We start from the raw sequence: 24,279 nt of genomic DNA, 5'->3' as shown, positions 1-24,279 counted from the left end.
GATTTAAGCTTATTGTTGGATTATTGAGTTGAGATCGAAGTTCTTCTTGGTTCTAGGAAGCTAAGGTAAGCTTTTGGTGTTGTTATTTCTTTGTTTTGGAGGAGAGATGATATGGGTTTGTTGAATATGTCGGTTTTATGGATTAATTGACTTGGGCTTTTTATTATTGAGTTGTTAATGGTGCTATTTATGGATTATTGTTGTAGGTGGTGTACCAAGAGTTTAGATTCAAGGTTCCAAGTGGTTGTAAGTGGAATTTCATCCTTTGTGCTCACATGATAGTATATGTATTGTATTTCAAGAGTTTTATTATGCTATTCCCTTCCATTTGATTCATAGTATGTATGGATTCATTGTGTTGTATAGTAGAGACTTCTATATGTCTCAATTGTTCAAAAAGGGAATACAAGAGAAAGAGTATTCAAAGTGTTTGGTTTAATGCCTCAGAGAGAGTTTAAATGTTTTATTGGATTGATAGATACATAGTCAGAGATTGCATGCAATTAGTTGATCAACGACCATAGGCTTATATCCCTCAGAGTTGTCGATTTATATCAATGGGATACGAGCACCAGAGACAGAGTTACTATTGATATCAATCCAACCAGAGTAAAGAGAAATACCATCTCATTGTTATGCTATTGCTATGTTATTCATGTTTCAGAGTTGATGGTATTTTATGATTTCAAAGCTATGTTTTACAGAGTATGATATGTTCTTTGCTATGTAAGAGTTCCACTTGCTGAGTTTTATACTCATTTCAGTTATTTCGTGTGATGTAGATAAGAGCGGCGGACCGGGACATTGATTGTGAGACCGGAGTCATATGCATACCAAGTTGGAAGGAAGATGATTTTGTTGGCATTTTGGACATGATCATAGGAATGATATTTTGTATTTTTGTTATATCATTTGAATGATCATGTATTTACTTTTGATGTAGATGATTTTATGAAAATGTATTTTGAAACCTCCTTCCATTTGAAAGAAAATTTTAAATTCCGCTGTTATTTTATTAAATCGGGTCAAGGTGTCACATTTAGTGGTATCAGAGCCAGGTTCTTCGGACCAATGCATATGACTTCGTCTACTTTCAACTGTCCGGGTATGTTTTCTTTTGCATCTATTCATTGTTATCTATTGATTTGTATTTTGTGAGCACATTGTAGACTATGCCTCCTAAGAGAAAAGCCGTAGAGGGTGAGGATAGTTCTTCCTCTAGTGTTGTTGATGAGTTCGGCAAGTTGTTGAAAGAGCAGGCCAAAGTCCATAGTGAGCAGATCCAGCAGTTGTTGCGATTGCAAGGTGCAGGCCAAGGCAGAGGTCAAGGGAGAGGCCAAGTTGCTCAAGTTGTTGGTACTGATGCCATCTTTTCTGCTTTCAAGAGGATGGATCCGCCAGAGTATGCAAGGACCATCGATCCATTAGTTGTCGTGGAGTGGATCAAGGCTCTTGAGGCGATCTTCGATCATCTCAATTATGCAGATAAAGACAGAATCAGTTGTGCAGTATTCATGTTGGTCAAGGCCGCACGCATATGGTGGAATGCAACCAAGGTTGGTGTTGATCTATCGACATTGAAGTGGTCAGATTTCACCGATCTGTTCTACGACAAGTATTTTCGAGATGCACTTCGAGCGAGGAAGGTGACGGAGTTCTTGGAGCTTCGACAGGGAAGCATGAATGTGGATGAATATATTCTGAAGTTCGAGGAGGGTTGTCTATTTGCTCCGTACATTGCTTCCAATGACAAAGATAAAGGTTCTCATTTCATTCGAGGCCTTAGAGCAGAGATTAGAAGGGACATCAACATGTCCAAAGCTATGAATTTCAAGGAGATCGTGTCTAAGGCTTTGTTGGACGAGCAAGACGAAAAAGACATTGCTAGAGAGAGGCAGGCGAGGCATCAGGCCATTGCTCAGAGGAGTCAGGGTTCGAGTCAGCGAGGCAAGGATCGTTTCAAGGGGAAAGGCAAGATGGAGCCGAGTCCTAGACCACCGACAGTCCCATCTGATCCTGAGAAACCATTGTGTCCCAAGTGCAGTAGACATCATCGAGGAGAGTGCAGATTTGGCACTCATACTTGTTATCGTTGTGGCACGGCAGGCCACATTGCCAAAGACTGTCCAAGAGGAGCGAGCCAAGAGAAGGTGCAGGGACGCATCTTTACGATGACGAAAGAAGGTATAAATCATGATTCTTCTGTGATCTCTAGCACTATTTTAATTTCAGGCAGAGTAGCTACGACATTGATTGATACTGGTGCTACTCATTCTTTTATGTCTGAATTATTTTTGAGATCTTTGGGTATAGTTCCTTCTGTTCTTTCCCTCCAGTTCAATGTTGTTTTGCCTTCGGGGGATGTATTGTGCCCGACGTCTATTGTGTATGCATGCTCTGTTCAGATTGTTGAGCGAGTGGTTTTTGCTGATTTGATTGTTATCCCGATGGTTGCATTTGATGTTATTCTTGGCATGGATTGGCTATCAACCTACCGTGCAGTGATTGATTATGTTGCTAATACGGTGACATTTGGCTATCAATTTGGATAGTTTTGTCATTGTTTTCATCGATGACATACTGATTTATTCCAAGACCAGAGAGCTACATTCAGAGCATCTCAGAGTTGTTCTCCAGTTATTGAGAGAGAAGAAGTTGTTTGCCAAGTTGAATAAATGTGAGTTCTGGTTGGATCAGATTTCTTTCTTAGGCCATGTCATTTCGAAGGATGGTATAGTTGTTGATCCAGTGAAGATTGAGGCGATTCAGAAGTGGCCTATTCCTACCGCTATCTCAGAGGTACGAAGTTTCCTTGGTTTGGCGGGTTATCGTCGTTTCATTTCAGATTTTTCTAAGATTGCCCTGCCATTAACCAATCTGACGAGGAAGACTGTGAAGTTTGAGTGGTCCAATGATTGTCAGAGTGGATTTCAAGAGTAGAAGGATAAGTTGACGAAAGCTCCTCTTCTTGCATTGCCCAGTGGTTCTGAGGATTTTGTTGTGTATACTGATGCATCGAAGAAGGGTCTTGGTGCAGTGTTGATGCAGCGTGGTAAGGTCATAGACTATGCTTCTCGCCAGGTGAAGGACTACGAGAAGAATTATCCTACGCATGATTTGGAGTTGGCAGCTGTGGTTTTCGCCTTGAAAATCTGGAGACATTACTTATATGGCGAAAAGTGTGAAATTTTCACGGACCACAAGTGTTTGAAGTATTTGTATTCTCAGAGAGAGCTCAATATGAGACAGAGGAGGTGGTTAGAGCTTGTCAAAGATTATGATGTGACGATCAGTTACCACCCAGGGAAAGCGAATGTTGTAGCGGATGCTTTGAGCCGTAAGTTGAGTTCCTTGAGTTCTTTGATTCAGAAGCCATTGTTGATGGATTTGCAGCGAGATGAGATTGCTTTGGTGGTTCCGGGGACCATTGCTCGCTTTTCAGCGTTGGTCATTCGGGCTACATTGACGGACAGGATCCGTAGAGAGCAGACTGATGATGTTCAGTTGACAGAGTTGAGAGCTAGAGCAGAGGAGAGAGGTAACTCAGATTTCGGATTGAATGGAGATGGTTTGGTGACTTTCAGAGGCCGTATTTGTGTTCATATAGGTGATGATATTCGTAGAGACATCTTGACTGAGGCACATACCGCGCCATATTCGATACATCCAGGCAGTACCAATATGTATCAGGATCTTCGTAGACTATATTGGTGGCCAAGTATGAAGAAAGATATTGCCATGTTTATTTCTCAGTGCCTAACTTGTCAGCAGGTGAAGATCGAGCATCAGAGACCTGCTGAGACATTGCTATCATTGCCGATTCCTCAGTGGAAATGAGAGCATATTACGATGGATTTCGTGACTGGTCTTCCTAGGACGCAGAAAGGTTTTAAATCTATTTGGGTTATTGTTGATCGATTGATCAAGTCAGCGCACTTTCTTCCAGTCAAGACGACGTACTCCATGAACCAGTATGTCGAAGAGTATGTAGCAGAGATTGTTAGACTTCATGGTGTTCCAGTGTCGATCGTGTCTGATCGTGACCCTAGATTTACTTCAGAGTTTTGGAAGAGTTTGCACAGAGCTATGGGTTCACGGTTAGCATTCAGTACAGCTTATCATCCCCAGAGTGACGGTCAGTCAGAGAGAGTTATTCAGATTCTAGAGGATATTCTCAGAGCTTGTACTATTGATTATCCTGGTAGCTGGGATTCCAAATTGCCTCTTGTTGAGTTCACATACAATAATAGCTACCAAGCGACGATTGACATGGCACCGTATGAAGCACTTTATGGCAGGAAGTGTAGATCGTCCTTGTATTGGGATGAGATTGGTGAGAGGAAGATGTTGGGACCAGAGTTGGTCCAACAGACGGCCGATGTTGTTGCTGTTATCCATGAGAGGATGAAGACAGTGCAGTCGAGACAGAAGAGTTATGCTGATGTACGTCGTAGGCCGTTGCAGTTTGAGGTTGGCGATCACGTGTTCCTAAAGATAGCGCCTCTTAAGGGTGTGATGCGGTTTGGCAAGAAGGGCAAGTTGAGTCCGAGATTTATTGGTCCATTTGAGATTTTGGACAGAGTTGGTGATCGAGCCTACAGGTTAGCCCTACCGCCAGATCTTGACAGAGTTCACAATTTTTTTCATGTATCGATGCTCAGGAAGTATATTGCTAATCCTACCCATGTTCTTCGCCACGAGCCATTGGATTTGACGCCGAATTTGACTTATCAAGAGATTCCAGTTCAGATTCTGGATCGCAAAGTCAAAGTATTAAGAAACAAAAAGATCGGCATTGTTAAAGTCCTTTGGAGGAATCATTTGATCGAAGAGGCCACGTGGGAACCAGAGGATGAGATGAGAGAGAATTATCCTGAGTTGTTTGCGCAGTGACGTCAATTTCGAGGACGAAATTCCTCTAAGGAGGGGAGATTGTAATAGCCGAGCCTGGTGTACGGTACGGTTTAAGTCTCGTATGTTTATTGGGTTATTTGATTTAAATGTTAAGAGTTGTGTCTATGGGTTATAGTAGGGTTGGTTATTGTTGTTTTGTGGTATTATTGATGATCATTGTTTGTGGTTGTATGATATCAGCGTTGCGGTTCGATTTTAGTTGCATAAGAGTTTGTCTTTGTCGTGACCAGACCGCACCCGCGCTCCAGGTAGTCACCGCACCCGCGGTCTCATGTTCAGAATTTTGGTGATTTTGCCGAAGCCACACCGCACCCGCGGTGTAGAGTGCACCGCACCCGTGGTAAGGATTTCACCGCACCCGCGGTCGTCGAGCATGAGATTTTGGTTTTGAGGCCGTGAGCATAGCGCACCCGCGGTGCACAAGGGACCGCACCCGCGGTAGCTGTAGTGACCCGTTCCAGAATCACCTACTAATCAAGATTTAAACATGCAATTAACTTAATTAATACAATCAGAGATAATGGCGGAAAAGGTCAACAAAAGATAGATATACAACCCAATCGAAATCCAGAACAACTCAAACTAAAATGAAAGTATGCGGTACAACCATATCGAAACAAAGCAGTACTGAAGAAATAACTCAACCGGCAACTCCACGTCCTCCTCATCCTCCTCCTGAGCCATCCAACCTGAGGCCTGCCCCGTGGGAATGGGGTGTCCAAGATAAACAAAACCGAGGACGTGAGCGATAAGAACGCCCAGTACAAAAGCATGAGTATACAAGCCTATATGAAATGCACATGCTATGATATGATACCAGGGTAGTCAAGAAACAGGAGTCACAAAAGATCTCAATAATGCTCAGTCTAGAGGCGCCAAGTGGATAGTACCGCGCGGTACTCCTCTGGGTCACTACATCCACTACAAGATCAGACGTGGACCTAAAATGTCCCGGATCACCGAAGCCCTCCGGACCCGTCGGCCACTGTGTACTCTCGGTGTCCATGCGTCCACAAGACAAGACAGGGCTGAGCGGCCCCACAAGATATAGCTTATCTCGAAAGAGATACAGCTCAACAATAAAGACTATCTCGAAAGAGATACGGCTCAAGATGAAATGTAACATGCAGCAATAAGCGTGACATAATAGCATGCATCATATAACATATATCAATGCAGCAAATAATCATGCAACACATATAAGAATGTATACTCGACCAGGATATCTCGGATAGTACTTTCGTACCTCAAACCAGTAGATCCTAGCAATCAGCCCTAGACTCAAGCCTGCGTCCGTAGTCAGCCCACTGATACCGCTAGCTCCCAACTAGAGCACAGCTCCGCTACAAAACCAGTAGCTCCCCGCTAGTGCCTGAACCTCGGGAAAAGACTAGAAACCCATCAGAAACGACTAAAATGCTCTGGAACACTCGGAATTGGCGAGTAAAAAGTGAAGCCTCGCGCCTCTATTTATAGTCAACGATCGGAAGATCCGATCCACTTCGGAAGATCCGATCCGGTACACTTCCGACCTTCCGAACCATGATCGGACGATCCGAACCCTGCATGTCTTCCACGGGTCCAGCCACCTGTCTCGGACGATCCGAACCCTGATCGGACGATCCGAATCCTGCATGTCTTCCACGGGTCCAGCCACCTGTCTCGGACGATCCGAATCCTGATCGGACGATCCGAACCCTGATCGGACGATCCGAACCCTGTTCGGTCCTTCCGATCCCACCGAAATATAATTAATCCAATAATTAACTCAAATTAGGCATCGGGATACTACATTTTCCCCCCCTAAAAAGGATTTCGTCCGCGAAATCGTGTCTGAAGAATGACAATTTTGAACAACAATACATTCAACTTAAGAATGAATTACAACCGAAAGTACAACTGAAGTTACAATCATAACTGAAAATAATACAACTAGAACAACTCTGGATGCTCTGACCGCATACGACTCTCTAGTTCCCAAGTAGCTTCTTCAGTACCTCGGCGTTGCCACTGCACTAAGACAAGAGGAATAGTCTTATTCCGCAGTACCTTATCCTTCCGGTCTAAGATCGAAACCGGTCTTTCCACAAAAGACAAATCCGGATTCAGTTGAACTTCTGTTGGATGCAAAACATGAGACTCATCCGCTACGTATCGTCTCAACAAGGACACATGAAACACATTGTGAACACTAGACAGATACGGTGGCAAAGCTAATCTGTAGGCCAAATCTCCCACACATTCTAAGATCTCAAAAGGACCAATGAATCTCGGAGATAGCTTACCCTTGAGTCCAAATCTCAGAATCCTCCGAAAAGGTGATACCTTGAGAAACACTTTCTCGCCTGCATCAAAATGAAGAGGTCTGCGCTTGGTGTTCGCATAACTCGCTTGTCGATCCTGAGCAGTCTTAATCCGCTTCTTGATTACTGCAACCTTATCAATAGCCTGCTGGACTAACTCCGGTCCCTCAACATGTCGTTCCCCAACTTCGTCCCAGAATAATGGAGTACGACAACGTCGCCCATACAACGCCTCAAATGGTGCCATACAAATACTACGATGATAGCTGTTGTTGTACGCGAACTCAATCAAAGGCAAATGATCCTGCCAAGCGGTTCCGAAATCCATAACACAAGCTCGCAACATATCCTCAAGTGTACGGATAGTCCTCTCTGACTGACCGTCGGTCTCTGGATGATAAGCCGTACTCAAACTTAGTGAAGTACCCAATGCTGACCGGAAACTACCCCAAAATCGTGAGGTAAAACGAGGATCTCTGTCACTAACAATACTGACTGGCACTCCATGCAAACGTAAAATCTCTTGAATATACAATCGAGCCATACGATCGAAAGTGAAATCACGGTTATATGGCAGAAAATGAGCAGACTTGGTGAGTCGATCCACCACTACCCAAATAGCATCACTGTTCCTCGAAGACAATGGTAAGTGAGTAATGAAGTCCATCGCGATATGCTCCCACTTCCATTCAGGAATAGGTAAGTTCAACAATAATCTTCCCGGTCGACGGTGCTCTGCCTTAACCTGCTGACAAACTAGACACTTGGAGACAAACTGATAAATGCTGCGCTTCATCCCTTTCCACCAAAATCGTGTCCTCAAATCTTTATACATCTTGTTGCTTCCCGGATGAACACTTAACTTGTTTCGATGAGCCTGAGACAAGATCTCTTCCCTCAAAGTATCATCCTCTGGTACTACAACCCGATTAGACAAACACAGAAGACCATTAGACTGATAATGGAAATTGTTATCTCCACCAACCAATCGAGCTAATCTCTGAGTCTTGAGATCAGACATCTGAGCATTTCGAATCCGAATAAACAAAGTTGGCTCAGATAAAATGGTAGCAACACGAATGCTCTCCATACCTTTCCGATGTTTGAACTTAAACCCCAACGAACAACAATCCTGGACAGTACTAGACATAGCACTGGTCTGAAGTGCAGAGGCTCTCACCTTGCGACTAAGAGCATCAGCTGTGAGATTCGCAGAACCTGGATGGTACTTGATCACACAATCATAATCTTTAAGTAGATCCATCCAACGACGTTGTCTCATGTTCAACTCAGCCTGAGTGAACAGATACTTCAGACTCTTATGATCAGTAAAGATTTCAAACTGAACACCGTACAAATAATGACGCCAGATCTTTAGCGCAAACACAATAGCAGCTAATTCTAGATCATGAATATGGTACTTCTCCTCGTGAGATTTTAACTGTCTGGAAGCATAAGCGATCACATGACCATTCTGCATCAACACACACCCTAAGCCTTGAAAAGAGGCATCGGTGTAAACACTGAAACCATCAGATCCTGACGGTAACGCCAAAACAGGTGCAGAAGTCAGTAGTCGACGAAGCTCTCTGAAACTATCTTCGCACTCAGATGACCATTCAAATGGAACATCCTTCCGAGTAAGTTGCGTCAATGGTCTAGCTACCTGAGAGAAATTCACGATGAAGCGACGATAATACCCTGCCAGACCTAGAAAACTACGGATCTCGGCCACTTTCGTCGGACGTGACCAATTCAGCACTGCCTCAATCTTGCTAGGATCCACAGAAACTCCTTCCTTGGAAATCACATGACCAAGGAATACTACACGATTAATCCAGAACTCGCACTTACTCAGCTTAGCATACAATTGCTTCTCGCGAAGAATCTGCAACACAATCCTCAAGTGATGGGTATGCTCTTCCACACTGTGAGAATAAATCAAGATATCGTCGATGAAAACCACAACAAACTGATCTAGAAAATCCCGAAAGACTCGGTTCATCAGATCCATGAACACCGCTGGCGCATTTGTCAATCCGAATGGCATAACTAGAAACTCGTAATGCCCATATCGAGTACGAAATGCAGTCTTGGAAATATCATCATCTCTAACTCTCATCTGATGATAACCCGATCGCAAGTCAATCTTGGAGTAAATAGAGGTACCCTGAAGCTGATCGAACAAGTCATCAATACGAGGTAATGGATACTTGTTTTTGATCGTCACACGATTCAGCTGGCGATAATCAATACACAATCGCATCGATCCATCCTTTTTCTTGACAAACAAGACTGGAGCTCCCCAAGGTGAAACACTCGGGCGAATATAACCTTTATCAAGAAGATCCTGCAATTGCTGCTTCAATTCTCTCATCTCTGACGGAGCAAGACGATAGGGGGCACGAGAAATCGGTGTAGTCCCTGGCATTAACTCGATGCCAAATTCCACCTTTCTAATCGGAGGAAAACCAGGAATCTCATCTGGGAAAACATCAGGAAACTCACAAACCACTGGAATATCATCTATACCAACACTACCTGTGGACGAATCAACCGCATAGATGAGGTAGCCTTCCCCGCCCGACTCTAAAGCACGACAGGCTTTCAGAGCAGATACCACTGGCATCGGAGGTCGCGCTCCCTCACCATAGAAAAACCAACTAGAGCTCTCAGTCGTACGAAACTGAACAAGCTTCTGGTAACAATCCACAGTAGCTCGGTAGGTAGTCAATAGGTCTATACCCAAAATACAATCAAAATCTTCCATCTCTAGGATCATAAGATTCGCAGTCAATTCGTTACCCTCAAAATCTAAGGGACAACCCATCACTAGACGCTTTGCTAACACCGAATGACCCATCGGAGTAAAAACGGAAAGAATGACGTCTAGAGAAACATACGGTAACTTATGACGCTTAACAAATCGTGCAGAAATGAATGAATGTGATGCTCCGGTATCAATAAGAACAAAAGCAGGAATACCGCATAAACAAAAAGTACCTGCTATGACTCTCCCTGACTCATCTGCAGCCTGATCCTGGTTCAGCGCAAATACCTGACCTTGGGCACGAGGTCGAAGGTTTGAACTACCCATTGCCTGACCCTGCATCCTCTGCTGAACAGTCGTCTGAGATCCGGAACCAGATCCTGCTCCACCTCGCAACTGAGGACAATTCTTCTTAAGATGACCCAACTCTCCGCACTGAAAACAAGCTCCCGCGGCTGATCGGCACTGCTCCGATGGATGGTTCTTCCCACAATGCACACAAGAAACCTTCTTCTTACCAAAGCGAAAAACACCGCTAGACCGAGATCCAGATCCAGAAGAAGAAGAACCTGACTTCTTGAAAGACTGAGATCGAGGGCTCAAAGTATTCGGAGGTCTAGAAGAAAGAATAGACCTACCACGCTGGAGACTGATCTCTGCCTGGCGACACCGGTTCACTAATCCATCATAAGAAGTAGGATTATCGCAGACAGTGACTCGATCAAAGATCTCCTGGTTAAGACCCTGAAGGAAATGGTCATACTTGGCCTCAGAACTGCCACTAATATGAGGAGCAAAGGGTAACAACTCGAAGAACTTCTGCTGATATGCATCAACAGACATACTACCCTGCTTAAGATTCAGAAGTTCAATCGTCTTTGCCTGGCGAAGGGCTGGAGGAAAATATAGCTGCATGAAAGCTGCACGGAATTCGGCCCAAGTCACCCTACCCTGAGACTGGACTATCGGCGCAGAAGTCGATCGCCACCACTTGCGCGCACGGCCCTCGAGAAGAAAACTAAGGGTCTCCATCTGCTGCTCTTCGGTGCACTGGAATGCACGGAAACAACTCTCCATGCGCTCTAACCAATCCTCAGCAACATCGGGAGTCTCACCACCGACTAAAGGCTTAGGCCCCATCTGAATGAAACGGTGCATCTCAAAACGCCTAGGGCCATCACGACGATGAAGATGTTCACGATGACGCCTACGATCGTCCTGGTCACCCCAACGACCTACACTCCCCTGACTACTCTCATCACCAAGGTGGTCAGCCATCGCTACAAGATAGAATGGGGAAAATGGTAAAATGGTCAACGAAAATCCCAAAACAGAATCTATATCCCAAAATCATATGCATGCTCTGATACCATAAATGTAGTGACCCGTTCCAGAATCACCTACTAATCAAGATTTAAACATGCAATTAACTTAATTAATACAATCAGAGATAATGGCGGAAAAGGTCAACAAAAGATAGATATACAACCCAATCGAAATCCAGAACAACTCAAACTAAAATGAAAGTATGCGGTACAACCATATCGAAACAAAGCAGTACTGAAGAAATAACTCAACCGGCAACTCCACGTCCTCCTCATCCTCCTCCTGAGCCATCCAACCTGAGGCCTGCCCCGTGGGAATGGGGTGTCCAAGATAAACAAAACCGAGGACGTGAGCGATAAGAACGCCCAGTACAAAAGCATGAGTATACAAGCCTATATGAAATGCACATGCTATGATATGATACCAGGGTAGTCAAGAAACAGGAGTCACAAAAGATCTCAATAATGCTCAGTCTAGAGGCGCCAAGTGGATAGTGCCGCGCGGTACTCCTCTGGGTCACTACATCCACTACAAGATCAGACGTGGACCTAAAATGTCCCGGATCACTGAAGCCCTCCGGACCCGTCGGCCACTGTGTACTCTCGGTGTCCATGCGTCCACAAGACAGGGCTGAGCGGCCCCACAAGATATAGCTTATCTCGAAAGAGATACAGCTCAACAATAAAGACTATCTCGAAAGAGATACGGCTCAAGATGAAATGTAACATGCAGCAATAAGCGTGACATAATAGCATGCATCATATAACATATATCAATGCAGCAAATAATCATGCAACACATATAAGAATGTATACTCGACCAGGATATCTCGGATAGTACTTTCGTACCTCAAACCAGTAGATCCTAGCAATCAGCCCTAGACTCAAGCCTGCGTCCGTAGTCAGCCCACTGATACCGCTAGCTCCCAACTAGAGCACAGCTCCGCTACAAAACCAGTAGCTCCCCGCTAGTGCCTGAACCTCGGGAAAAGACTAGAAACCCATCAGAAACGACTAAAACGCTCTGGAACACTCGGAATTGGCGAGTAAAAAGTGAAGCCTCGCGCCTCTATTTATAGTCAACGATCGGAAGATCCGATCCACTTCGGAAGATCCGATCCGGTACACTTCCGACCTTCCGAACCATGATCGGACGATCCGAACCCTGCATGTCTTCCACGGGTCCAGCCACCTGTCTCGGACGATCCGAACCCTGATCGGACAATCCGAATCCTGCATGTCTTCCACGGGTCCAGCCACCTGTCTCGGACGATCCGAATCCTGATCGGACGATCCGAACCCTGTTCGGTCCTTCCGATCCCACCGAAATATAATTAATCCAATAATTAACTCAAATTAGGCATCGGGATACTACAGTAGCGCACAGCAAAGTCGTGTTTCGAGATTTTAAGTGATATAATTGGATGGTTGGCTTACCTTTACTCATTTCTTTTCCCTCATTTCTCGATTTCTCTCCTTGGGAAGGCTAGGGTTCCTCATTTCTTCCTTTCCTTTCTTTGATTTAAGCTTATTGTTGGATTATTGAGTTGAGATCGAAGTTCTTCTTGGTTCTAGGAAGCTAAGGTAAGCTTTTGGTGTTGTTATTTCTTGGTTTTGGAGGAGAGATGATATGGGTTTGTTGAATATGTTGGTTTTATGGATTAATTGACTCGGGCTTTTGATTATTGAGTTGTTAATGGTGTTATTTATGGATTATTGTTGTAGGTGGTATACCAAGAGTTTAGATTCAAGGTTCCAAGTGGTTGTAAGTGGAATTTCATCCTTTGTGCTAACATGATAGTATATGTATTGTATTTCAAGAGTTTTATTATGATATTCCCTTCCATTTGATTCATAGTATGTATGGATTCATTGTGTTGTATAGTAGAGACTTCTATATGTCTCAATTGTTCAAAAAGGGAATACAAGAGAAAGAGTATTCAAAGTGTTTGGTTTAATGCCTCAGAGAGAGTTTAAATGTTTTATTGGATTGATAGATACATAGTCAGAGATTGCATGCAATTAGTTGATCAACGACCATGGGCTTATATCCCTCAGAGTTGTCGATTTATATCGATGGGATACGAGCACCAGAGACAGAGTTACTTTTGATATCAATCCAACCAGAGTAAAGAGAAATATCATCTCATTGTTATGCTATTGCTATGTTATTCATGTTTCAGAGTTGATGGTATTTTATGATTTCAAAGCTATGTTTTACAGAGTATGATATGTTCTTTGCTATGTAAGAGTTCCACTTGCTGAGTTTTATACTCATTTCAGTTATTTCGTGTGATGTAGATAAGAGCGATGGACCGGGACATTGATTGTGAGACCGGAGTCATATGCATACCAAGTTGGAAGGAAGATGATTTTGTTGGCATTTTGGACATGATCATAGGAATGATATTTTGTATTTTTGTTATATCATTTGAATGATCATGTATTTACTTTTGATGTAGATGATTTTATGAAAATGTATTTTGAAACCTCCTTCCATTTGAAAGAAAATTTTAAATTCCGCTGTTATTTTATTAAATCGGGTCAAGATGTCACATGCTTAGTCCTGGCCAGTGCTGCTATAAGTGTTTAACTTCGGTTTTTGTTTTAATGACTCTAGTTGGAGTATATTTTGATATAAACTATTGCTTGAGTTTTCGAGATATCCTACTTACGAGGAGGTCATGTTGAAATTTTTCAAGGCCCTGAGGTCCGTTTTAAAGTATTTTAAATCTTTTTTCGCTGCAGCTTTAAATCAAACCATTATTGCTTGATCATTAATTGTCATTAGAGTAAATGGACCTCACAATTCTTGTGTGATTTACTTTATGTACACTTTACTGTAACGCTTTACTATTCAAGGTTTACCGATTCTCACTTTGGTTCATGAAGTTTTGTTGGACTCATTCCACACTGATATTTAATTTTTCTACTGAACTTTGAAGATTGAGATATGATTTCAGCTACTAACACTAGTTGAGATCACTGCTACTCAAATTCAAGAAGAAATATTTGTGAGGTTTTATTCACCTCCTCTAAACACCTCACCGATTCTAACACGTCGTTTTTTGTCATCAAATTGTTGCTATCATCTTTTTCTTTAGATGACATTAGTTTGGAAAGTCGAAAACAATGAACAAGTCTCATTGCACACAATTAATGTGGACCGAGAGTTGGGTTTCCTCGGCATTTTGTGTTAGTGTTTTCAATGTGATTTAGTTTTAGTTCATAGATTTCACTAATTTAATAGATTTAATCGATCACTTATTATCTACATCAAACATTATTATACACTGCAATATACGTGCTATTATAGACATCAAGGTACCGTTTGGTTCGTTATATTATTTACTCATATTTTTATTCAATCTAATATCATGTTTACTGTATTGTATTATTTATCCATCTACCAATCATTTATCTCACATCAATCAAATCATTGAACTGAAATTACAATATTATCCTTAACTAATAATATTATAAATATTTTATTCGTATTTTCAAAAAGACAAAATAGTAATATCAAATTATCTCAAATTTAATCAAACTAATCAATCAAATCAAATATTATATTAACTATCATTTTTATATATTTTATTATTAAAAAATATTACTTATTTTCATACTATTTGTCTCATATTACGAACCAAACGATACCAAAATATATTACTCATATACAGAGCCGTACTTGTGTTAGATGAGGCCTGAAGCGAAAATTTTAAAAAATCGGACCTGTGTTCGATGAGGTCTAAAGCGAAAATTTATAAATGAGTTCTATTGTTGTTATGAATAATGCTAAAATTCATTTAGCAAATAATAAATACAATAAATAATACATAAATACACTAGAAACAATATATTACATAAAAAACAAGTCAATAAATATTTGAAATAAATACATAAATAATAATTATCTAGCTATTTTAGAGGAAATAATTTATATCAAATTTGTATAATCTAGTTTTCGGATCATTTCTTTGTCAATCAACACATAGCTAGCTCATTTAGTTTATTTTGTGACATTATTGATAGAAGATAAGAGTTTATTAACTTCATCTTCGATAAGCTTTTTTCTGATTGTGCAACTGTCACTAGGAAAGTTAACAAAATTTTATATGCAATATAAATATTTGAGAATAAATCATTCAGTTTTATCAAACACTGTAGCATCTTAAAAATTTGTTGAAGTTCTATAAAATACTTTATCAAGCTAGTTATAGACTAACACGTTAACTTCTCCAAACTCAATAAATGCCTCAAAGTCTCTTGATATTGTTTAAATTGTTCAAACCGAACTCGAAGAAAAGATCAAGTTTGATCAATTATAAACAAAAAATATTCAAATTACTCTTCTTTTTATTTAATATTAGGTCAAAAAAAATTATTCAGCAAGTCTTCGACTCAAATTATATATGTTGGACCCTCTCAAAGATCAAACCCTGAGTCAGTGACCTTTTTGACCTCATAAAAACTCCGGCGCTACTCATATGATCATACTATATTATCTGTTCTTATTTTTCTTTATCTAAATATTTTTTAATTGTATTGAACATTCTTCATTTATGTTATCGACATCTCAAGTAGTACCGTATAATATATATTTCATATTCTGATTAATTAGATTTTGAACTTGTTTAAAAATATTATTTTAATAATATATGAGTTTATTTTCATTTTTTTAAATACATATATATATTATTTGATATTTTGACTATATTTATGTTTAAACTTTTTTTAAAAAAAAAATGGATTAATTTTTATATTCTTAAAAAAATAAAAAAATATTTCTTATATTTAAAAGTTAAAATTTTATTTTTCGCCACAAATATGTGATTAATTTGATTTTGAACTTTTCTTGTATCTAAAAATTAATATATTTTTTTTGGTTACAACAAAATCCAATTAATCGAATATTGGTATCCAAAAATAAAATTTTAATTTTTAAATACAAGAAATTTTTTTTAGGGATATAAGAAATAAGTTAATTTTTTTTTAAAAAAAAGTAAAAAAAATTTAAGAAATGGTTGAACTTGTCGAACAAGAAAAAAATAATACAAGAAAAATTGACAAAAAAAAAATAAAATAGTTTTTTAAAAGAAAGAATTATATAATAAAAATTCTTTTTTTTAGATAAAATTTGATTGTGTCGTGGGAGTAAAATATCACCCTCTGCTAAGTGATTTTTACAGCAGGATTTGTTCCTAAAATTTATATAACTCGAAATCATATTAAAATTTAAAACAAATTTTTTTAATAAAATAGTTTTACGAGTTTATTTTGTGAAAAAATATTGATATGATTCAACTAATAAATAAATTAATTAAAAATATATAAATTTTTTCATATTAAAAATATGAATTTTCTATATTCAAAATTATTACCAAATCTTTTGGTTTATCTCACACATCAATTTTCATTCAGGAGAAATGATTTGATTGGACAAAACATTATGGATGATTCTTCCTTTGGACAACAACGTGAGGACCATGCTTTTGGAAGATATTTTTTTGAACTACTTGAGGTTTAATTATTAAATTAATATCAAATTAGTAAAGAATTTCCAACGTGTATAGCAACTGATTAACGCAAAATCCCGGCTGGGATCCTGGGAAAGGGGCCTCTTTTGTTGAATTTTTTTCATGGATTAAACGCTGAATACTGTGATCCAAACTAGTTATCTCGATCTGCTTTCCTCACTTGTGTCAATGGCTGACGAGCGAGTGGATAATGATTTCAAGAACACAGTAACTGCAAAGGGTAATCCAAAGCTCACAATTTTACCACTGATTGCTTTGATTTTCTACGAGGTTTCTGGAGGTCCATTTGGTGTGGAAGATTCAGTCAAGGCAGGAGGTGGCCCTCTTTTGTCTTTGCTAGGTTTCTTGATTTTCCCTCTGTTCTGGAGCGTGCCTGAAGCTCTTGTCACAGCTGAACTTGCTACAACTTTCCCCGAAAATGGCGGGTACGTGATCTGGATTTCATCTGCTTTTGGCCCTTTTTGGGGTTTTCAAGAAGGGTTCTGGAAATGGTTTAGTGGGGTTATGGACAATGCCCTTTACCCGGTTTTGTTTCTTGATTACTTGAAGCATTCAATTCCCATTTTTGATAACATTCTAGCTAGGATTCCAGCTTTATTGTTAATTACTGTTGCTTTGACATATTTGAATTATAGAGGTTTGCATATTGTGGGATTCTCTGCTGTTTTGCTAGCCGGTTTTTCCCTTTTTCCTTTTGTTGTTATGGGCATTCTCTCGATTCCTCGAATTAGGCCTGGTCGATGGCTCCAAGTCGATTCTAGGAAGATAGAATGGAGAGGGTATTTTAATAGCTTGTTTTGGAATCTGAACTATTGGGACAACGCAAGTACGTTGGCTGGCGAGATTGAGAATCCGAGTAGGACTTTTCCGAGAGCTCTAATGGGTGCGGTGGTTTTGGTGGTGTGTTCTTATTTAGTTCCTCTTCTCACGGGTACGGGTGCGGTGGAAACTGATTCGAGTGAGTGGACTGATGGTTATTTTGCTCAAATTGGAATGTTGATTGGTGGATCTTGGTTGAAGTGGTGGATCCAAGCGGCTTCAGCATTGTCAAACATGGGCTTGTTCGAAGCGGAAATGAGCAGTGATGCGTATCAACTTTTGGGGATGAGCGAGATCGGGATGCTCCCTTCTATATTTTCTTCAAGGTTAGTCGTTTTTCTTGGAATGGATAACTATTAAATCACTTGCTTCCAAGGTCCTTTCAGTTCTATTTGGTTGCTTTTTTGGTATTTGAGTGCCGGTGCCACCTAATCAAGTCTAATGTTGGCTTCTCAAAGAGAGACCACTATTGCACTATCTCATTCCGCTCAAACTAACTCATGTCGTGACAGACTTTAAAAGAAGTTTTGATCGTGACAGACTTTAAAAGAAGTTTTGAGTTTGTTTTGTGTGCCACGGTGGATGAAAAAGAATAGTGCCGCGCAGACTTCTCGACAAATTCTATAGTAACACATTAGCTTGAGATGCTCCTATTCTAATTTTTGAATTTAGTTCAGGTGCATGTGCGCTTCGTTTCTTTCTCATCGTATATTCATTCACTTGACTGGGATTTTGTTAGATATAGATTCAGATACTTGGGATAATGTTTGTAAAAGAAGGTTATTTGGTTGTCTACCATTTCCTCTTGCTCCTCCCAGATTCATTCAATTAACTTGGATATTGTCATCTACATTCGGATTATTAGGACAATGTTTATAGTAAAAGATTGTTTTGTTGTCTACCCTTTCCTATCTATAACAAAATCAATCAGCTATGAAATGATTATATTGCTGCTGATCACTCCTTGAGGGCATGGATCAGAGTTTTTTTCTTCACCTGGATTTTTTCGAATTATGCATTCTAGATCTTAATAGGTAAGAATTATTGCCAAACTTGTCATTTCCTTAATTAAGATGGCATTTCTTTAATTAAGATATCCTTCCGTTTTTGGTCCTCTTTCGGTCTTTCCCAAGTTTACCTGGTAATCTCGTGGCTGCCTTACATTAATCGAAGATTAAGATTTCTATTTTGTAGCTTCTCTGTGACAACTTGCAACTTTGCAGATCAAAATATGGAACACCAACGTTCAGCATTCTGTGTTCTGCAGCTGGCGTGATCGTCTTGTCGTGGATGAGTTTCCAAGAAATCTTGGAATTCCTCAACTTCCTATATGCTATAGGAATGCTATTTGAGTTTGCAGCTTTCATCAAACTAAGAATCAAAAGACCTGATCTACACAGGCCATATAAAGTTCCCTTCAATACATATGGCGCAACGATGCTCTGTTTCCCTCCGGTGTTGTTACTTGTTCTCGTAATGTCTTTGGCTTCTCTGAGGACGTATTTAGTGAGCAGTTGCATAGTTGTGCTTGGATTCTTCTTGTACCCCGCTTTAGTTTATTCAAAGCAACAAAAGTGGTTCAAATTTAACATGGATTATAAGCCGAAATCTTCTGGTAATGATCAAGAATGTAGTCCAATCGTGCTGGAAGAACATGATGTAAATACTGATGAAGCCTCTCTGAGATTTCTATCCGATTCAAGTATTTCAAGATAAACCAGGAATTTGATATTTCACCCGACAAAGCTACAAAATTGGTGTAGAAGGGAAATGATAGAACTTTATGATGCCATATATTAAATGTACAGTGGTTTTTGGTCGACTCTGTATTGTACGAAGTTACAGAAGGGAAACTACATGTCTCTGATGTCAACCAGTTGATCTTTCTTTTTTCCTTTGCTGTTATGATTAAGCACAACATTTTAGTCCTAGCATCATCGAAGTAATCGACAACTTGTATTGCAAGTCTGAAAAGTGAAGTATTTCTATACTAACTCTGGTTCATTGATACAAGGAAAACGAGTAAAAAGTACCACGAAAGTAACTAATTACATAGAAAAGAGAACGGTCACTGCCAGTCAAGACTAGAAAGAGCAACTGCAGAATCTCCACCACTCTGAAATAACTGAATTAACAACTAGGTTTCAGCAGCAAAGAATATCGCGCCCTCTTGATTCTGGTTTTGCTACGAGAAATAGATCATTTTCTTCGAAGATTAGTACCATCTTGCTTCTGAAAACCATGAGCAAGGGAGATACAGTTGATGGCCAAGAAACCTCAACTGGTATCAACTTTTGCTTAGCTTGCCACATAAGTCAAATAAATCGTCCGTAGGTATGAAAATGAGTTGCTAACACAACTGGCTGCAAAATTGAAAAACATGATAATCATTATCCAATAAAGATTTAAGAAATATCGTTCATGAATAAGACCTGTTGCAACAAAAGACCAAGTATAGAGTTCATACTTGTAAATTAACAGTGATGAATTTGAAGGTGATGAAATCGCATAATGGCCAGTACACAAAGCCATTAACCATAGTCGGAACCACATGACGTTTTACTCTAGCAACTATCACGGAGCCACTTTCACCTGAGATAAAAGACGACTTATACTCCATAGAAACTGAATATATAAGCCAATGTAGAGCCGAAACATGACAAGAACAGGAATTGCATTTATATAAGAAGATGGTTCCGGCCGTGTTTCAGCTGCTAACAACGTACCCAAAACTGTCCATAAATGCCGGGACGATCAAAACTCTTCCCCTCAAAACGGATAGCTCTTTATGATACACAGGTGCACAAATATGCAGCACACATATTGAACATATAAGCATTACTCACTGCTCAAACTTTGACAACAGATTGGATTATCACAAGCCTGGTTCTAAATCATGGAGAAAGTTAGCATCTTTCTCAATAAATCACCTAAAAGTCACTATCTTTCTTTTTTCTTTTTCCCAGACCTATGCCTCGTCCTTCCTGCAACCATGGTCAATTTGTAAATTATTTCTGGTAAGTCATTTGTATTTTTAGAAAAATTATAAATAAAATCTCAAATTTTTTCAGTTAACTGAGTGGCCACCTACGGAGCCCGTAAAATCCGCCATCTCTGCAACCCATCTGGTTGAACTAATAAAACTACAGCAATATTCAAATCAAGTAGTATTTCCAATCACAAAGCTAAAACTACATCAATATATATATATATATATATATATATATATATATATATATATATATATAAACAGAGTTTTTGCCAAAAATAATAATTTCTCGCCAAAATGTCATTTCTAAAAATAGAAAAATTATAAATATAATGAATCTCGAAATAGGTGTACTGTAATAAATGATAACTTTAATTATTGTTTGCATTGATTATATCAATTCTTTTATTAATTCAAATTTGAATTTTATTATTTTTATATCAATTTAAATGTAATTTATCAATTTGAATTTAATTACTTTTTATATTAATTCAAATGTAATTTATATATTATATGTTTTTTATTTTTTAACTCAAATTGAAGCTAAATTCTGTTGAAAACGTAAACTTTATTAAAAATTTTGTATTGGTTATATCAACCAATTTACTTAAAAACTGTATAAAAAATTTAAAATACAAATGATTGCAATGTTCAGTATCACTCATAAAATAAATCATTCAAAAATACATTTTACTATTTTAAGTAATTTCTTGTACAAATTACTTACTAAAAAAGAAATACTAGTTTATTTAATTTATATATATATATATATAAATTAAATAAACTAATTAAATATATTTATATATTTTCATATCGATTTAAATTTAATTATGAATTATATGTTTTTTATTTTCTTTATTTAATTGAAATAGGGATGACAATTTCCTCCGAATCCGTTGGAGGATACAATACCCGACCCGAATAGAAGAGGGTATGGAGGTTTTTTTAGATCCGATTAAATAATTGGGTAATCGGGTATGGGGATTTTCAGGTTTGGTATGGAGGCGGGTTTGATATAATCCGACCCACACCCGACACGAATACTCGTTTAAATTATATATATATATATTTATATTTATATATATAGTAATTATATTTATTTATATTAAAGATTAATCTTCTCAAATTCAAGTAAATCGATACTTTTTCTTTTCTCTTCCCTTTCGCTTTCACTTTTATGTTTCAAGGTTTTACTACTCTTTTATTTTTCATTCAATTTTTCATTTTCTCCATTGGTAAGTTTATTCCATATTTGAATTCAAAAATTGAAAAATATTTTATTTTTGTTCAATTGCGTAATTTTATTCAACTAATATAAACTATTTTTAATATTTTGTTATTTTTTCTATAAAGCTTATTTTGCGAATTTTTATCATTAATAATTTTTCATATTATTCATTTAAATAATTTTTTAAATATTCATAACTTCATTGAAACAATTTAAATTTGAAAAATTCAATTGTATATGATAATAGGGTATTTGGGTAGGGTATGAGTATCCGATAATCCGATGGGTATGAGGATGAGGATGAAATTCAATACCCGGTGGTATGGGGATGGGTATGGGGATGAATTTAATAAATGGGTATGGGGATGGATGTATGAAATCCGACCCATACCTACTCATTGCCATCCCTAATTGAAACTGAACTCCATTGAAAACATAAAATAATTTTAATATTTTTGCATTGATTATATCAATTCATTTAATTTAGGATATGATTTTGCATTACTATGATATATTTAGTTGTTATTATAAACTGTATAAATAATTTAGACAGATTTCTGCATCATATTTAAACAATCAATTTTCAATTAAAATAAAAAAATAGGTGCAACGATTTAGTATCACTCCAAAAATAGTAATTTCTCGCCAAAATGTCATTTCTAAAAATAGAAAGTTATAAATATAATGAATCTCGAAATAGATGTACTGCAATAATTAATGATAACTTTAATTATTGTTTGCATTGATTATATCAATTCTTTTATTAATTCAAATTTGAATTTTATTATTTTTATATCAATTTAAATGTAATTTATCAATTTTGAATTTAATTACTTTTTATATTAATTCAAATGTAATTTATATATATATTATATGTTTTTTATTTTTTAACTCAAATTGAAACTTAATTCTATTGAAAACGTAAACTATATTAAAATTTTTGCATTGATTATATCAATCAATTTACTTAAAAACTTTATAAATAAATTTAAAATACAAATGATTGCAATGTTCAATATCACTCATAAAATAAATCATTCAAAATTATATTTTTCTATTTTAAGTAATTTCCTGCCCAAATTACTTACTAAAAAAGAAAAACAATATTTAATAAGTTTATTTAATTTATATATATATATATAAACTAAATAAACTATATATATATATAAACTAAATAAACTAATTAAATATATTTATATATTTTCATATCGATTTTAATTTAATTTATGAATTAATTGAAACTGAACTTCATTGAAAACATAAAATAATTTTAATATTTTTGCATTGATTATATCAATTCATTTAATTTAGGATATGATTTTGCATTACTATGATATATTTAGTTGTTATTATAAACTGTATAAATAATTTAGACAGATTTCTGCATCATATTTAAACAATCAATTTTCAATTAAAATAAAAAAATAGGTGCAACGATTTAGTATCACTCCAAAAATAGTAATTTCTCGCCAAAATGTCATTTCTAAAAATAGAAAGTTATAAATATAATGAATCTCGAAATAGATGTACTGCAATAATTAATGATAACTTTAATTATTGTTTGCATTGATTATATCAATTCTTTTATTAATTCAAATTTGAATTTTATTATTTTTATATCAATTTAAATGTAATTTATCAATTTTGAATTTAATTACTTTTTATATTAATTCAAATGTAATTTATATATATATTATATGTTTTTTATTTTTTAACTCAAATTGAAACTTAATTCTATTGAAAACGTAAACTATATTAAAATTTTTGCATTGATTATATCAATCAATTTACTTAAAAACTTTATAAATAAATTTAAAATACAAATGATTGCAATGTTCAATATCACTCATAAAATAAATCATTCAAAATTATATTTTTCTATTTTAAGTAATTTTCTGCCCAAATTACTTACTAAAAAAGAAAAACAATATTTAATAAGTTTATTTAATTTATATATATATATAAACTAAATAAACTATATATATATATAAACTAAATAAACTAATTAAATATATTTATATATTTTCATATCGATTTTAATTTAATTTATGAATTAATTGAAACTGAACTTCATTGAAAACATAAAATAATTTTAATATTTTTGCATTGATTATATCAATTCATTTAATTTAGGATATGATTTTGCATTACTATGATATATTTAGTTGTTATTATAAACTGTATAAATAATTTAGACAGATTTCTGCATCATATTTAGACAATCAATTTTCAATTAGAATAAAAAAAAAATAGGTGCAACGATTCAATATCGCTCATGAGATAAATCATTCAAAATACATTTGGCGCTTAAACTCTGATTAATTCGTTGAGATGATCTACATGCATATGAAAACAACAAAGATTTCAGTTTACAATATATTTTCCATTATTAAG

General features: G+C 37.1%; 1 protein-coding gene and 1 long non-coding RNA gene across 2 annotated transcripts; one reads left to right on the top strand and one right to left on the bottom strand.

The window, feature by feature from the left end:
- The first annotated feature begins 16,846 nt into the window (after nucleotides 1–16,846).
- On the top strand, nucleotides 16,847–19,560 carry LOC140828332 (probable polyamine transporter At3g19553). The gene is made up of 2 exons (XM_073191326.1): nucleotides 16,847–17,994; nucleotides 18,892–19,560. Exons 1-2 carry the CDS (start codon nucleotides 17,018–17,020, stop codon nucleotides 19,382–19,384), a joined length of 1,470 nt encoding a protein of 489 aa, XP_073047427.1. The 5' UTR covers nucleotides 16,847–17,017; the 3' UTR covers nucleotides 19,385–19,560.
- A 113-nt stretch (nucleotides 19,561–19,673) lies between these two features.
- LOC140828343 (uncharacterized) lies at nucleotides 19,674–20,838 on the bottom strand. Its single transcript, XR_012117160.1, has 3 exons — nucleotides 20,395–20,838; nucleotides 20,136–20,260; nucleotides 19,674–20,031 (listed from the first exon to the last, which is right to left on the bottom strand). It is a non-coding gene; the product is annotated as an uncharacterized lncRNA (long non-coding RNA).
- Between the last annotated feature and the right edge of the window lie 3,441 nt (nucleotides 20,839–24,279).

This window comes from Primulina eburnea, chromosome 1, assembly GCF_022965805.1.
Source record: "Primulina eburnea isolate SZY01 chromosome 1, ASM2296580v1, whole genome shotgun sequence".
NCBI lineage: Eukaryota > Viridiplantae > Streptophyta > Magnoliopsida > Lamiales > Gesneriaceae > Primulina > Primulina eburnea.
This window is presented reverse-complemented; position numbering and strand designations above follow the sequence as displayed.